The sequence below is a fragment of the Poromitra crassiceps genome (assembly GCF_964638095.1).
Source record: "Poromitra crassiceps genome assembly, chromosome: 18".
NCBI classification, from domain to species: domain Eukaryota; kingdom Metazoa; phylum Chordata; class Actinopteri; order Beryciformes; family Melamphaidae; genus Poromitra; species Poromitra crassiceps.
Window position 1 is genome coordinate 26,216,957 of NC_139636.1, and position 17,550 is coordinate 26,234,506.

Genomic DNA, 17,550 nt, shown 5'->3' on the forward strand with positions numbered 1-17,550 from the left:
CGGCCGCACAAAAGTCAAAGCCTTTGTGGTACGCATTCTACCAGGTGTTCTACCAGGTGAACCCATGACCCTATATGCTCAGAGTTTTAACACTGATTTGCTCTGTGGGCTCTTCCTGTGCTTTAAGATGGTTACGGAGTGGGACAGTTGTTCCACCCATTCGTCTCATTTAGCTCAGCAGTTAACTAGCTATCTGGGGATGGAGGTTTTACAGTAGTAACAGCAACTGAGAGGTTCACAGTAATTTCACATAACCCAGGTAGGGAAGTCAATGACCTCTAACTTCTCTTTCATTCTATTCCCATCTGTTATGTGTGGTTCAAGTTCATGCTGGCTTTTGTAACTTAAAAGAACAAATTACGACATAAAAACATTTAAAGCATTTTTTTAACAAAATTATGTTCGATTGAGTCCTTGTTTTTCTACCTCATTTGGACAACGTCAAGAGTTTCTGTAGGTTTGGGTTTGGCATCTGATTTATTGTCCTCTGCTTCCTGAGCTTTTCTGGTCACCTTTGGACTAGAAGTTGCCTTTCTGGACATCTGAGGGCTGTTTGTTCCTTTCCGCTGCAGCTGGGGGCTGGAGCCTGTGCCCTGCTTGCGGTTGAGCAGCGGGCTCCTGGAGCCCTTTATCTTGGTGGGTTGCTGCAGACTGTCCATGGTCTTAAAGGGGCGCAGGCCCAGAAGCCCACAGTAGTAGTTGCACTGATGGTGGGCCGAGAACTGTTCAAAGACTTGAGGAGAGCCATCCTCTGTAAGTCCTTGATATCTGAAATACAGAGGACATTTTTTGATTCAGACCATTCTACTAACAAACATCACACATGGTGTTTGCATGTATTGATTAATATACAAACCCTTTGGACTTGGTCACAACTTTAACATTGGTAAGCTGTGCTCCAACACCTATGAAACACACGCACGCACACACACACACACACACACACACACACACACACACACACACACACACACACACACACACACACACACACACACACACACACACACACACACACACACACACAAAGATCATTAACATTTCTGATCCCTCTACAGCAGCGGTTCCCAACCTTTTGCAACTCAGGGCCCACTTGAAAATCTCAAAACTTTTTGAGCACTTGTTATTTTCCACAGTCACTAACACAGCATCTGAAACATGTTGCAGCATTTTCAGTGTTACACTTTTCAAGGAGCTGTCCATCAGCAATGGGTAAAAACAAACAAACCCCCCCCCCCAAAACAGCCCCTTGCAATACCTTCGCAGACCACCAGAGGGCTTTCTTGATAACAATGTCTGTGAATCTTACCCTCCAGCTGAGTGACCAGTAGATTGCCATGAGTCCACTGATGGATCCAGTGCTGGAAGGTGCAGCATTTCTGCTCCACCTCAGAAATGGTTTGGGTGACCAGCCTGCCTTTAGCATCTATCATGCAATACTTGAGGAAGACGCCGTTTAGATCAGCCTCCACTGTGGCATAAGGCACAGAGTTCGCAGGACGGTACATCAGGTACTGAGGATTTACCCTGTGGGTATCACAAAAATGAGAGAATCAGCACAAGCAGTTATATATATATACATATCCATATATATATATATATATATACATAAAAATACACACACATATACTGTATGTGTGTGTGTGTATTTTTTTATTTTTTGTGTATATTAGAATATCTTTTGTCACACATATATTCATTAGTTGTGTTACTTACTCTAGTGAAAAGCCAAAGTTATCAATAACTCTCGCTTCAGCAGCAAAGATTTTACAGTATTCCCGAATCATGTTTTGGATTTTGCACTCCTGTCAAAACAAAGGAGTTATTATGTCAGATGAATTTACTGTAATACTTATAATAAACAAGGCACTTAGTCATAGCAATTGACCAAAGCATCTTCATCTACACTATGTTTCTATTCAAATGTACAGTATCAGCTCTTCACCAAGAGGCAACCAACAAGTTATTACCGTATATCACAAAACCAATTTACTAAATGGCTTGTACATTAGGAAACCTAATGAATGTAAGTTTGTCTTGCATTATAACACCAGAGAGAAAATGCTCATAGTTGTGTGTGTTGAAAGATGTACATGAAATGTACTACTCACTTTCTTAGTAATTTCTAGGTTTCTCTCTACAAGGTGACTCTCCTCTTTGGTCCCATAGGCGATGGGGCTTTGGACTTTGATGACGCAGTTGCTTCCGGATTCAAAGACCGGATCCAGGCCGTAGATGACCCTCACCCTGCTGGCTTTGTGAGCGCAGCCCTCCCCGATGTTCGACGCCTCGGTCATGATGCGGCCAAAGAACTTGTCACCCCAGCAGCCAGAGTCGCCCAGGCCTTTGCTGAACAGCAGCGGGGTCATCTCTATCTCTTCTCCAACTAACAAGGTGCAAAACAACGAATTCAAATTAGTATGTGTGTACAGCAAAGAAAAACAGGGCTGATATTGTACAGAGCTAAATGGAAGATTTACCTTCCAAATCGTCTCTTAGTAGTATCTCAGACAGAACTGTAACACAGAAAACCCAGTCATAAGAATACATTGATCATATTAGATGTAGATTTCAAACTCGATCTCACCAGGCGTAACTTACTGTCTACACTGAGCAGGAAGTCAGTCATGTCAGTCCCATATTCATTCTTGATGGAGCAGCCGTACACCCCGCAGTCTTGGCTGGATGCCTGAACAATAGCCAGCGCTACCTGGCTTTCATCTCCTCCACTTGAAGGGGGTTGGGGGGGAGAAAAGAAAAGGGGGGGGGGGGCACCAGAACATGAACAGATTAAGCCAGTGATACTCAACTGGCTTAATCTGTTGGCAATTTTTTTTTCTTTTTTTTTACAGTGCACCTGAACGCAACATGCAAGATACCCGCTGAATAAGTGTCCAAATGTTCATGTCATTCTGGCCAATACTCCTGCCCAATATTTATAGCATTTCAGTCTGGAATCTGGAATATCTTTCAATAATCTATGATTTAGCTGCTAAATTGTCGAATACCGCCGTCTGCTCGCTACCCAGGCACTTATGTATGTACTTAACCTAACTAACTCTCCGGTGTGCACAACATTGTCAGACTAAACTCTGGCTGACACCCCAAAAACCTACAATCCGCTACAGAAAAATGTATATTGATTGTGTATTAACTGGCCCCTGGCCTTCTATCATTTCACAAAAGTGGCCCCCGGGCAAAGCAAGTTGAGTATCCCTGGATTAAGCCAATCAGCTCACCAGACTTGTGAACTAATTTCAAAGACTTCAGGATGGACCCACAAGAGGTCAGTGTAGGACAGATAGTGATAGTCTATGAATGTGCCAGGGAGCCATCTGCTGACACAGCAACCAATAGCACATATATAGACTTTTAATGCCCCGCCGGAGATGGCGAAATAGTGTCTCGGTTTACAGCGTCTGTGTCTGCTCAGAGGTTCACCTCTGTGTGTCACAGCTGTGGGGTTCACAAGTCACATGAGCTTGCCGGCTCTGCAGTGAGAATGAGAGAATGACATGGCCATGGGATGCAATGTGCCGCCCAGTTAAATCCTGCTTATCCTTGTTACATTATTCTTTCATATTTGGAAAGTGTACAGCTTAGCCAGTCATGTCGGTTACTTAGTCCTGACGTTAATCGCAAAACACCGCAGGTTCATTACTTTAATGCTTACAACAAATTGAACACTGTGAACCTGTTGCCTTGCATTACAGGTGTTTAGAGTAATCTTGATGTTGTGTGACTGGATGAGGATTTACCTTCTCTTCACCTCGAGTATTTCCTCCTCATCTCTGTACCACTTAATGGTGGAGTCACTGAGCACGTTGAAGAACTGGCACCACAGCTTCAGGTGTCCCGAGGCATCTGGGAAGGGCTCTCCCCTGATCTTGCGGATAACCTGAGGAGCTGGTGGAGCATGACAGAGGAGGGGGGCCCGGCAGGGTGCACAAGGTAAATATATACCGTACTGGAGAGCGGAGGCTTTCTAACGTTTCCACTTCCTCAAGCTCCAGTATACTGATCAGTCTTACATGTCTGTGAATGTTGACAGTACACCGCCTCGTTCAAAGAGGCATAATATATCTTGACATACTTATGAGAAGTTCTCAGAAAACAGAAAAATCAAAAGGTAAATCTGTGAAACAGATTTGATTGCTGTATATTTTACCTTTGAATGGGTCCAGCTTCTCCTTCTCAGCAGGTTTTTCTTCTGGATTGATGTTGGCAGGCTCCTCTGTTCGTGTCTCCTCCACGACTTTTGGCACCTCCAAGGTGGCCTTTCGGCGGCTCAGCAGTGGGGAGCGCCTCTCTATCGGCGGGGTGTTTTGTCCTGTGGGAGTCTGCAGTAGCGCTGCCCGGCGAGCCTGGCTGGGTGACATGTAGGGCGACTCAGCAGGTTTTTCTTCTGGTTTGATGTTGGCAGGCTCCTCTGTTAGGGTCTCCTCCACGACTTTTGGCACCTCCAAGGTGGCCTTTCGGCGGCTCAGCAGTGGGGAGCGCCTCTCCATGGGCGGGGTGTTTTGTCCCGTAGGAGTCTGCAGTAGCGCTGCCCGGCGAGCCTGGCTGGGTGACATGTAGGGCAACTCAGCAGGTTTTTCTTCTGGTTTGATGTTGGCAGGCTCCTCTGTTGGGGTCTCCTCCACGACTTTTGGCACCTCCAAGGTGGCCTTTCGGCGGCTCAGCAGTGGGGAGCGCCTCTCCATGGGCGGGGTGTTTTGTCCTGTAGGAGTCTGCAGTAGTGCTGCCCGGCGAGCCTGGCTGGGTGACATGTAGGGCGACTCAGCAGGTTTTTCTTCTGGTTTGGCGTTGACAGGCTCCTCTGTTCGTGTCTCCTCCATGACTGTTGGCACCTCCAAGACGGCCTTTCGGCGGCTCAGCAGTGGGGAGCGCCTCTCTATCGGCGGGGTGTTTTGTCCCGTAGGAGTCTGCAGGAGCGCTGCCCGGCGAGCCTGGCTGGGTGACATGTAGGGCGTCTCCTTGCCTTGAGTGTCTAGCACTCCTGCACCAACTGCCACTCCCTCTCCATCCTCTCCTTTGGCCTTTGGGATGAAGATCTTCCGGCGAGCCCCGGAGGCCAACTCCTCAGGTGTGGCAGAGCGAATGAGTGTCAGGCTGTCTCTTCGTTTCAGCCGGGGACTGCTTTCACAGGAGAGGGATGATGTTGGTGTTGATCCTCCGCTCAGCTCCTCTCCTGAGTCACATACAGTGATCGCGGGGACAGCCGTCACAGGCTGAGTGTCTGAACCAGGAGCAGCTTTGGACAGAAACTTGCGGAGACTGGCCGGACTAAATGGAGGTCGGAGGTCGTCAACAGCTAGATAAGGCTCTGTTCTGGCCTCTTTTAGGGGGTTTGTCTTTAAAGGTTCAGGGACAATGTTGTCTTCTGTCGTTTTACTCAGCGAGAGCACATTGGTGGTTACCTCGGGCGTTAGAGCTTCATATAGCATGGAGGGCGTGATAGCAGGGACAGCTATCAGAGTGTCTGACCCAGGAGCAGCTTTGGACAGAAACCTGCGGAGACTGGCCGGACTCAGTGTTGTATGCGTAGAGGTTTCAACGCCCAGTTTCTCAATAGAGGATTTAGCTCTTTGGAGGTCGTCAACAGCTTTATAAGGTTCTATTCTGGCCTCTTTTAGGGCTTTAGTCTTGAAAGGCTCAGGGACAATGGGTTCTTCTGTTGTTTTACTCGGCGACAGCACATTGGTGGTTACCTCGGGCGTTAGAGCTTCATAAAGCATAGAGGGCGTGTTTCCCATTATCCTCTCTGCCATTTCTTCTAAGGTCTGTTTCCTGCTAAGAGGTTTTTCAGCCTTAAGGGTAATGTTATCTTCAAGGTCGTACGTTGTTCCCCTCAGCATGGCAGCCAAAGTTTCTGTTCCTGTGCGCTTGTTTTGAGTGCGCAGCTTGACTTCAGGAGGGCTTTCGTCACCAATGACAAAGATTGGTGGCACCACAAACAAAGGCACTTTGGGCGTTTGATCTGGCTGCGGTCGATCAGAGACGGGGACTTTTAGAGACACTTCTGCAGTAGACAGATCAACATCTTCCCTGAGTTTGTTGTCATCGGTAAACGAAATGTTTATAATAGGAATTGAGGCGTAGTCAGTCTGAGGGAGCTGTTCAGTTGTTTTCTTAAACGGCAGTGCTGTCTTGTGCTTCTCTGTCTTGTCATCTAGTTGCGCAACTTCCTTTACTTTCTCTGTTGGGAGGTTATCATCATTCAGCATACTTTTCTGTGTGGCTACGCTTCCAGACGTTGGAGAATCTACCACACTGTGTTCTTGGATTGTGATATCTGATACATGCGTTGTTGCGTCATGTTTTTGTAAAATAGCAGGATGTGATTCGGGCTTGCTGAGCGCCAAAATAGTTAGTGGCAAATTGCAATCTTTGATCTCAGGCCCTTTTACTTGAATTTTTGGTATTATAATTTGCTCATTTAGCCTTAGTTTAAGATCTGGGATGTCTTCAATAGGAGACATTTGGATTTCTGGAACATTCTCTGTGAGTCCACCCAAGTGTCTCTCACTGCCTTCTAGATTTGCAACCATTGCGGGTTGGTCAGACACACTGGCACTGCTTCCCTTATTGTGTGTTTCTGAATGTCTCTTTGATTCGTCCACCTTTTCTACTTTCACCTGCGTCACCTTTTCTGTCTCCATTCCAAACTCTTTCTCAATAGAAATTGTCGGCATCTCACTGCTCCCTAAGCTCCTGCTCCTTTCTTCAGTGCTCTCAGCCTGTGAAAACGCCTGTTCTTGTTTTTTCAGGCTGTTAAGAGAATTTACTTCTACATTTTTCTCCAAAGCAGAAGTTAATGCCTCGTTTAATGCACTTCCCTCCTCCTGTGAGTTTGGACTCTCATTTGCGCTGATATCACGGTCTTCTATGCTTTCCGCTGCTGGGGGAGCACATTCTTGTAGTATTTCTAGGCCACCATTCTCTAAACTCTCTGCGGCGACAGTGGCCGGAAGTTCTACATTAATTTCCTGAATATGTGGAGTACATTCTTGTATCTCTGCTTTTAGATGATCTTTATCTACAGTGTGTGCTGCTGTAGACAGCATAGAATGCACCTGATGTGGTGTTTTCAAATCACACGTCTCCGTTCTCTCTTCTAAAGAAGGTGTTATTAATTCAGTAACCGCAGACCTCTTTCCATCTGGACATGGCTCTGTCTTTGATTTCACTTGGGCTTTCTCCTCCTTACACGGGTCATCAGGAGAACAACCCTCTTGTCTGTGACTTCCGTTGCCCATCTCATCGACATGCGCCTCCTTCTCTTGCAAAATGTCAGTGGGTACTTGATCAAGGCCCTGGCTGTCTACTGCTGAGATAACAGTGGGAGGAGGAGCCCGGCTATCTCCCAAACTGGTGACGCTGGATGTGGGGGAACGTTTCTCTTCACCACTGGCTTGGGTCTGTGGCAAAACAGATACATCTTCTCTGGGTGGAGGCTGCCTTTCATCTCTTGCAGCCTGGTGATGAGGCTCTGGCAAAACTGCCGGGAAAGTAGGCTCTTGCTGGGCTACAGGAACCACTTGGATAACCGGGACTGCCTGAGAATCTTTTCCTTTAGCCTGAGGGACAATAAACAGAGTGTTTTAGTGCTAAATTTCATTTTGTTTAACAATGACCTGACAGTGTTGATTTTTATGCATGCAATTTTTCTTTTTCGATTTAAATGTTAGCAGCCAATCCATGGTTATGAACTTAAAATACATTTTAAAAAGTTTGTTATGACTAAACGTGTGACTAAGACTTACTACAGTGACCTTTGAAAGTGTGACACCTGACAGTTGTTCCACCATAAATCATCAGTGGGATGAACAGTGACAAATGCTGGCACTGTACAAGTATATTGCGATGTGCAATATAATTATATCCGAGAGAGTCTGCAGACAAAGCTAAGCAATTATTGGTTATTAATGAACCATTATAAATGGTAAGGGTTCAAATGTTTGGAGAATAAATCAGTCAATATATTTGTATGTTTATGACCAGTCAGCTTATTCCAAGACCTACCCTATAGCTATCATGTCACATGCAAGGTAAGCGTTTACACATGTCAAGCATTCAAATTTACAGTTCAGATGTTTTCACAAACGGCATTAGGGGCAAAACCCTGTAGGAGTAAATGAATGGCCAGGGGCAGAGCAGGGGAATTCCCGCAAGTTGGAAAACAGGTGTGCTGAATTCATTGGGCAATGAGTGAGTGAGTCTTTGGGTTAGGGGACGTCATTAACTCATTCCATGTGCATGATTCACACATATCAGTTGTGCACATTCACGAACAATTAATTGTGCTGTTCAGGAGGACATTGCATTTCAATTGAGAAAGAAGGACATAACCTGACGTTGCTTTTAAGTTGTAAACATTCTCATATTCCTGAGCTGAAATCATTCTATTCAGTATAATACTGAGATAAATATATAGATGCAAGCATGGTAATGTTATTAAAATGTCTCATGTTTATCATGCTCAGGCCATTAGATATTACACGTGGGAAGAGTGAGCTAACCACGTGCGACCTCGTGACAACGACACGTTTGGGTAAAAAGAGACCGTTAAGAACAAGAAGGGGAAAAAAAGAAGTTGCAGCTTTCGATGGAAAGGAACCGGTGTCACATTCAGTCTAAAAATGGAGCTCTGGCCAGAACTCCACCTTCGGGTCACACGTGGTTCTGATTAATGCTCTGACTTCCTCCAATTAGACTGCGATGCATTGTACTATGACAACAGGAAAGGGAGAGTTGCAGTTCCACATTATGGAGAAAGCTGTCCACAAAACCGTTAGCCTACTCTGCAGGTGCAGTGTTTGAACAGAGTGGAGATGGCTACTAGCTCCATTTCCCACACATGGGCTTGTAATCTAACACAAACATAGTAAACATGACGGGAGATGAATGAAATTACTATGGCACATTTTTAAAATTCACTGTAAATCAGTCAACGTCCTGATTGGTTGAACTTTAGACTGTATATGACTGTATGACTTTAACCCGTGTCTGCTCTATGAGTGCATCTAGGCAACATTCACTGAACAACACAATTCATGAACTGAAATAAAAGAACCTGGGGTTTATATTACATGTCTGGATTTATAGTATACTTGTAATAACTAATATCTAACTTCCATGCTCACTCAAAATTTGAATTGGGTTAAAATACCCACACCAGCTCCATAACATGATTATACTTTATAAGCTACAGCAATTCATCATTGTTATTCGTCATTGTGTTGTGCAATTGCAAGCACATCACATTGATTTAAGAGTGAGAATTAAAATGCATGCATGCTTTATATTCTGGAAAAGTTATGGCCAGTATTTCAGCGCATTTCAATTTATTATGGTCATACAAACATTTCCCTAATTCACATAACCTTTCTGTGAGTGTCACCCTGGCACCAGGAAAGACAAATGTATCTTATTTCAAAGAGACTTTCTATGAAAGGAAGTGATGAAGCAAGACCATATTAATAAACCAGTGGTGTTAATCCATGATGGACCACACTCAGTCACATGATCAAATTGAACATAACTCGTGCAACCTCAAAGCTATCAACTGTCTTACTGTATAGCAGTGTAATAACTGTAACTGTATGAGCATAAACACATGAAACAATCCTTCACAGTTGAACAGTGAGATGACAGAAGCACTGCCAAGTCACTTTGCAAATTGAGAGCCTTCTTCACTCTCCCGTGGATGAGGAATAGGTTTATTTTAAGATATGGGGGTAGTGAAGTATGTGCCCAATGTGACGAGGTCCCTCCTTTCATGCTGAGACCTGCCTCAGAGCTCTCACGCATGGCCACGCATGGGCCTGACTGCCACGCGTGACCCTGACTGCCACGCATGACCCTGACTGCCACGCATGGGCCTGACTGCCACGCATGGGCCTGACTGCCACGCATGGGCCTGACTGCCACGCATGACCCTGACTGCCACGCATGGGCCTGACTTCCACGCGTGACCCTGACTGCCACGCATGGGCCTGACTGCCACGCATGACCCTGACTGCCACGCATGGGCCTGACTGCCACGCATGACCCTGACTGCCACGCATGGGCCTGACTGCCACGCATGACCCTGACTGCCACGCATGGCCCTGACTGCCACGCATGGCCCTGACTGCCACGCATGGCCCTGACTGCCACGCATGGCCCTGACTGCCACGCATGGGCCTGACTGCCACGCATGGCCCTGACTGCCACGCATGGCCCTGACTGCCACGCATGGGCCTGACTGCCACGCATGACCCTGACTGCCACGCATGGGCCTGACTGCCACGCATGGCCCTGACTGCCACGCATGGCCCTGACTGCCACGCATGGGCCTGACTGCCACGCATGACCCTGACTGCCACGCATGGCCCTGACTGCCACGCATGAACCTGACTGCCACACATGACCCTGACTGCCACGCATGACCCTGACTGCCACGCATGAACCTGACTGCCACACATGACCCTGACTGCCACGCATGACCCTGACTGCCACGCATGGGCCTGACTGCCACGCATGGGCCTGACTGCCACGCATGACCCTGACTGCCACGCATGGGCCTGACTGCCACGCATGGGCCTGACTGCCACGCATGACCCTGACTGCCACGCATGGGCCTGACTGCCACGCATGACCCTGACTGCCACGCATGGGCCTGACTGCCACGCATGACCCTGACTGCCACGCATGGGCCTGACTGCCACGCATGACCCTGACTGCCACGTGAGATCCACTTCTAACATTCAGCTTTCATCATGATTTTGTATTTGGCAAATTCACCACACACAGCATCTGAGATATCCCCATCTTGCCTTACTGTATGCTATGTACTGTAGGTGTCAGTGTGGAGAAACACAACATCCCCCACCCCCACATGCATCTAGTCTAGTGCAAGCTACCCTGTTATTGTTAGCGTACTTCCTTATTTCCCCATGCTACCTTGTTTGGCAGGCCGCTCCTTTGAGTGATGCCGATGCAATAAAAACCACTCTCCCACATGGCTGACTCACTTAACTGACAGGCATTAACTGCTACGCTTTTCAATAGTATGCTGGGACTGTTCTATACTGTCATTGCCGTCATTAATGTCTTACTTGCAGTCATTAATATGTGTTTAATAAGCAAAAATAAACAAATTAATATCTTACTGTCAGTCTTTAGTCTATGGTTCCTCAAAAATAATGTTGCTTGTTGTGGCTACATACTCTTGATATAACCAGAAGGAGCGTTGGTCATACTGTGCTCCATAGTTTCCATCGTTTGGGCTTTAGGCCTGAAGTAGCTCATGTTCATGCTCATGTTGTATCTTGTCACACAAATGCACACAGTCTATAAATAACAGTCAAGTGGCTGCCGGCTGCCGTGCCGGACCACTGAACGGTCAACAAGATACTACAACTCACCTCAGCGAGGACTGGCCGCCCAGGCGTGGCTATTTCTTCACTTGGCCGACTGCTTTCCACCTCCACACACACTTCCATGGCCTCCGCAGCCTCATCGGCTTTCTCAGCCTTCAGCTCCATGGCGTCCGCCACACTATCAGGTGGAAGTTTATGAGTTGGAGGGAGATCTACTGTGTATAAAACACCATGTTCGTGCGGTGTCAATGGCTCCAACGATACTGGCTGTTGTGCTTTATTCACAAATACTGGAGGCTCCTTTGGCCTATCCATCTCCATGGGTACAACCTCTTCTGTGAGAGCTTTGCACACCTCCGGATTATGTTCTGGTTGCTGCCGAAATTGTGGTGGTGTTGGGGTATGTGGGTGATCATCCTCTCTGTCCTCGATCTCCTTGTGATCATGTGAATCCTTCTTACCCTTACCAAAGAAGAAGTCTTTGACCGAGTGGAGCACAGAGGAGATGGAGGCCTGGATGTGGTGGTGGTCGTGATCCTTATGCGCCTTGCTGTGATGTTTGACATCTGAGCCGTGTTTCGTGTGGCCTGGCTTATGTGACGGCTCTGACTGCCTTTCTCTGTCTTTCTCTCTCTCACTGGCTAATTCTTCTTGTCTCCTTTTCTCTCTCTCGCGCTCCTCTGCTAGAGCTTCTTCTCTTTCCCTCTCCTCCCGCTCTTTTTGTTTCCTCTCTTGCTCTCCCTCTTTCTCTTTATTGGCACTTGCAATAGACGGATCCATCTCTGTGGGCTTCTCCACTCGCGATGAGATCTGCTTCTCCTCAGCAGCAGCCTGGGAATGGAGAGTCTCTGCGAGGAACTGCGCCAAACCGAGTCCTCCATCATAAGAGTTTTCACCCACATTTCCCATCGTATGATTTCTGCTATTGCTGCTGCTGCTGCTGCTGCTGCTAACTTCAGCATCTACACCATTAGAGATCTTGATCTTCTTTTTGACCAAGGTCTCTATAGATGGAGACTTGGTGGTGGCCGTCTCCACCTTCTCCACATCATTGTCCGTGGCTGTCACAGGAGCTGTGTCCCTGACTTCAGGGCTAACTCCATTGGGTTCTACAGCAGCAGCCCCCTTAGGCTCCTGTGGGGGTGGGCCAGGCGCAGGCCGCTTCCTCTGAGTACGGTCAGGGCTACCTTGCGGTTGCTCTTTCTGAGCCTTCTCTTTACCCTTCTCCTTGCTCTCCTCCAGCTCCCTCCTCTTGTTATCTGCTTTCTGCTTCAGTTTGGCAAAGAACCTCTGATGGATCTTGTACTCGTTCATGGTGCCGACCTCCAAAACCCCCGAGCAGGAGACGATACCTTTACTGTTGCTGGCTGAGGCCTGATAGATGGCTGCATCATCCAATGTGCAGCTGAAAGGAGAAACCGTTACTTTGATGTGATAGATAGTCTGATAGATAACATGTTAGCACAAGCATCAAAATGCAAAATTTAAGATGTAGTATTCTTATAGGTTCAAATGAGTTATGTTACATACTTGTAAATATGGAGGGTGTGGGTTTTTCCATTACGACGTATTTCATATTTTGGGAGTCCACAGTAGCGGTCCATTTCCATATCATCTTTATACCATTTCAGTTCTGGGGCGGGAAGACCTGTACACATGAAGCGAGTATTAAGAACAATTTATTACCTCTCGTAAAGGCTATTAAAAATCTGTTATACCAATTTGGTATAATGTATGCTCTAGTTATTTATTGTTTTTGTTATGCTGGCACTAGGTCACTATGTCTCTGCCTGCAGATAACATTTCGAAACGCCTGTTTAATTGTGCAATTTGATTATGAAATTGCTGGTGCAGTGTAGCCTGTCTCCTTGTTTTTGTTTTTGTGTTTTTAAATAGCACATAGTGGAAAATTAAGTAATATATAATATGTCAATGAAATTGGGAGATTTGGGAATAAATATAGGAATCTAGCCATTCTCTTTAGATAATCTGTTGTTCTTTTGTTGAGAATTTCAGCAAAATTAAAATTGTGGCATTATTTCAGATTTTAACCAATATAATCTGATAATCTTCCAAATTTGTCTAGTAAGCAATTATTATTTAATTTAATTATTAAATTTGCAGAATCATGTAAAGTAAAATATCATCTGCCTAAGAAAGATGAAGGATTAAAATATTGGGTGTTAGTCCTAACTATGGTCATTATAGAATTATACAAATTCTGAAACCATGAAAAAAATGGGACTAAAATGAAATCTTAAGACACCTTCATTCTACTCTATTTCCTTGTAGAGAGATGCTATCATAATAGGAGTATCAATAGACCCTTTTCACGGGGGCCATTTTGTGTCAAAAAGGCAGAATAAACACAGGTGCAAGCAAAACACTAATGAGGGTTTCCAAATTCCAATCATGGAAGTTTGAAACCCTCATTAGTGTTTTGCTTGTACCTGTGTTTACCCTGCCTTTTCGACACAAAATGCCCCCCGTGAGAAGGGTCTATGGCATTGCTAGAATATAATATTTTCTTAAATTATCTAGTAGTCTGTACGCTGGGATGCGCGGGCCATAACTACCTTCAGACATCGGGGGATGGGCATGCCACAACTCGGCACAAACTTGCCAAAAATGCTAATAAATAGCTTACATTTGGGAAAATGGAAAAACCAGCTTGGTCAGTACCTGCCTATATGCCAATATGCAGTTTCAGATTGATTGGCCAACCTGTTGGGGAGATAAATGGATGGAGACAGAGTTTTCCTCATTTTATGGTAGGATATAATTGACCTTGAACAAAACCAGTTTGATTGCCATAGATAAGACGAAAGAATACTTTTTCAAGGCTTAATGCTAGATCCTTTGGTATTATTTTTTAATCGGCAATTGGCCTAAATGAAGAGCAAGACTATTATTTCTGTACCCCCCCCCCCATCCCAATTGTTCATGGCCAATTTTCCACATGTTTCTCCAGCCGCTTCATTTCACCTGACAGCGAGGAATTTCCCTGGGAGGAGGATGTACAGTAGCGTGTGCAGAGGAATACATTATTCCCCCCTATTCCCCTCCCCGCTGAACGAGCGCCCCGACCAGAGGGGGGCGCTAGTGCAGCGAAAAGGACACATACCCTTCTCCGGCTTTCCACCCGCAGACACGGCCAATTGTGTCTGTGGGGACGCCCGACCAAGCCGGTGGTAACAACAGGGGGCGTGAACCTGTGGCCCTTGTTTTGGGTAGGGGAGGGAATAGACCGGTACACCGCCCAGGTGCCCCCTATTATTTATCTTAATAGTGGCAATGTATAAAGACTGACAGACAGGAAACTGGCACTTTTCAAGGCATGCATTCTTCATTGATAACAGAATGGGCAACGATTGACTAGAAAAATATCTGTAGCACTCAATCTAATCAGGAGACCATCTAAACCCACAGCTTTCTCTTTCTGACGTGTGGTCACAGCTAATAATAGTTAAGTATCCCAAATTACCAATGAAACACACTGCAATTTTTATGTGGCTTATTACAATTTTTATGTTATTCACATTATTTAACTGAAAAGTCTCTAAATGCTGGTACGATGCAATTTGCAAAATAGCCTAATAGTGTTAAATCGCCGTGGTTTAAGTGAAGATTTTTAGTACAGTACCATAAACTCAACAGTGAATGAATGATCTGATAGAGACGTATACAAAAGTGGCGGTTTCAAACCACCACTTTTGAAGCATATAGTGTGATGAAACAATGATCACTTTCAATGTTTATCCACCCTGCAAAGTCACATTTAGAACAGTGGATTCCTTTCTCGGTTTTCAGCTTAACCACATCCTGTCCACACACCACGCACTATGTGAAAGGAATCATTGCAACAAAGAACAAGCAGAGACGTGTATATGAAGAGGGTGGTTTTTACGTGTTGTAGGCCTACCTGATACCACACAGGTGAACTTCACATTACAGGTTTCTGACACCGCCTTTGATTTCAAGGTGGACTCAAAGGACGGCTGTATGTCCTCAGTCAGCTGAGCCATCACACTGCATAATGTGCTCCTGGAGGGAAACAGTATTGCATTAGAGATTAGATTAGAGATAATGTTGATACTTCCAAAGAGTAAAGCAAACATATCCCAGTCCAGCATCATTTGGGTGACCTCTTCACCTCCGTACTACATTCCAAATACTTGCTAAATTCAACTGTAATTAAGGGAAAAGGAATGTTAATGTAAATGCTTGGTAGTGAAGAGAGACAGACACCAGAGATCTTCCTGAGTAGTTGGAAAAAGGAAAGGAGAAAGCGACTTGCAAAGTGAGAGAACAAACAAGCTCAAAGTTGTCAATCCAATATCGAAGTCGACATTCATCAGTAAAAGTGAACTCAACATTTGACAATAAAACGTACATAACTGTTAAAACGTGTGTAGGTTTTCATTCTCGGAGAAAACCGGGATGTGCAGTTAAGATGTTAGTTGGGGAGGAATGTTTTTAAAAGTATGGATGATTACCTCGTCGGCCTGTAGTGAGAATACCTTGAATAGCTATTTCGGAGAGGAGGCAAACGAAGGGAACTCATCAGTCACGCCAATGATGCTTACATGGACCCATTCTTCCCTTGTGCCATACAAATAAGACAGTTTGACTGTTCCGCTCTTTGGCAAAAGGAAAGCGTCTGTATTACTTATGCTCAACTTCTCTCTCTTTAAAAAAAAAAACAGAAACACACTGTGATGTAGAACAGTGGTTCCCAACCTTTTTTGTCTTATGTACCCCTTGAGCTGTTTTTCCATGACAATAGTACCCCTCACTCATGCATGTTGATGATTACATACAAGTAAATCTATACAAAATATATGTTTCACTGAACTGCCGGTGTTTGGGCTTTTTAGGTTTTTTGTGGGCCATTATCAGTAGCAGAACAGTGTAGCAGTTGACACTTGCCAGCAGAACTAGTTGCGGCACACACATCACATTTTAACAATGGGCTTATGAAATGACTTGGAATATACCGTAAATTCCGGACTATAAGCCGCACCTTTTTTCCCGTTTTTTGGGCTTTTTTGGCCCCTGCGGCTTATATAACGGTGCGGCTTATCTATGGATTTTTTCAAAAAAAAAAAAAAAAAAAAAAAAAAAATCACTTTTTTAGCACTCTTTCTAACTATAAATCCTATATAACTATAATAAGTTTTAATTTCCTCTCTTGCCCTCTTTTCACCACACTGTATGACACTGTGTGCACTGTAAAAAACAACACAGGTGGTGTTGTGTTATGTTGTTTTGTTGAAATGTTAATAAATGGGAGCTTCCTCAAACAGCCATCTCTTTCCCGACAATCCCCTCTGTGCATGAACCCTTACATATGGTAATTAAACATTAAAACACAATAAAAAAAAAAAAAAAAATACCACTAAAACACCCGCGGCTTATAGTCCGGTGCGGCTTATATAAGAAAAAAATAGTCGACTTTGCAGGTGCGGCTTATACACCGGTGCGGCTTATAGTCCGGAATTTACGGTATATATATTTATTTATCATTTTGGAGGTAAATTGTATTCCCCAATCATTCCAAGTACCCCCTGCAAGCTGCTCAAGTACCCCTAGGGGTACACGTACCCCTGGTTGGGAATCACTGATGTAGAATACAGAACTCAACTATATGGTAGTGTCATCATCCCCTTTTGCTAGTTGATTGCCTTTGTTTTAACTTGCTTTGCCAGTCAGTCATTCAGTAGCTGTTTCTTCTTATTTGATAAGAGATACTGCATTACACATGGAATATAGGTGAGGTTGTCTACCTGTTTTCAGGCCTAACATTGGAGAGGTAAGTATTGCGTGTCTGAGTCTCGGGACGGCCATTGGAAGAGCCGCCCTCCTCTTCACCGAAGCTGCTCGTCCTCCCATTGCCAGAAAAAGAACGAGTCATTGGCCTTCTGGAAGTCATTGTCCACTGAAGTGATTCACGAAAAAAAAAAAAAAAAAGTAATATCCAGAGAAATATATTTCATCCACAATCAACTACCGGTGCTCCTTGTTCCCGTCCACAGCTTGCCAAAGTTCAGAGACCCAGTTCAGAGTTGAAGAAAGTTATCCATGTAAAAGCCACTGAGAAAGAAAAGAGTTCAGTTAAGAACATTATCAAATCTGGTTTGAATTTACTGTTGGGATGGGGGGGGGGGGGGGGAGAAAAAAATAC

The 17,550-nt window shown here is 45.1% G+C and overlaps 1 protein-coding gene across 1 annotated transcript; it reads right to left on the minus strand.

Annotated features, from left to right (window-relative positions):
* Positions 1-422: 422 nt before the first annotated feature.
* alpk3a (alpha-kinase 3a) lies at positions 423-17,298 on the minus strand (the record flags this gene model as incomplete). Its single annotated transcript, XM_083654792.1, has 15 exons — positions 423-768; positions 857-905; positions 1,310-1,527; positions 1,717-1,805; positions 2,112-2,386; positions 2,481-2,516; positions 2,602-2,729; positions 3,759-3,906; positions 4,169-4,405; positions 5,006-5,984; positions 7,191-7,580; positions 11,412-12,771; positions 12,897-13,014; positions 15,289-15,410; positions 17,153-17,298. The coding sequence occupies 15 exons, from the start codon at positions 17,296-17,298 to the stop codon at positions 423-425; spliced, it is 4,641 nt and encodes a 1,546-aa protein (XP_083510918.1).
* Positions 17,299-17,550: the final 252 nt, after the last annotated feature.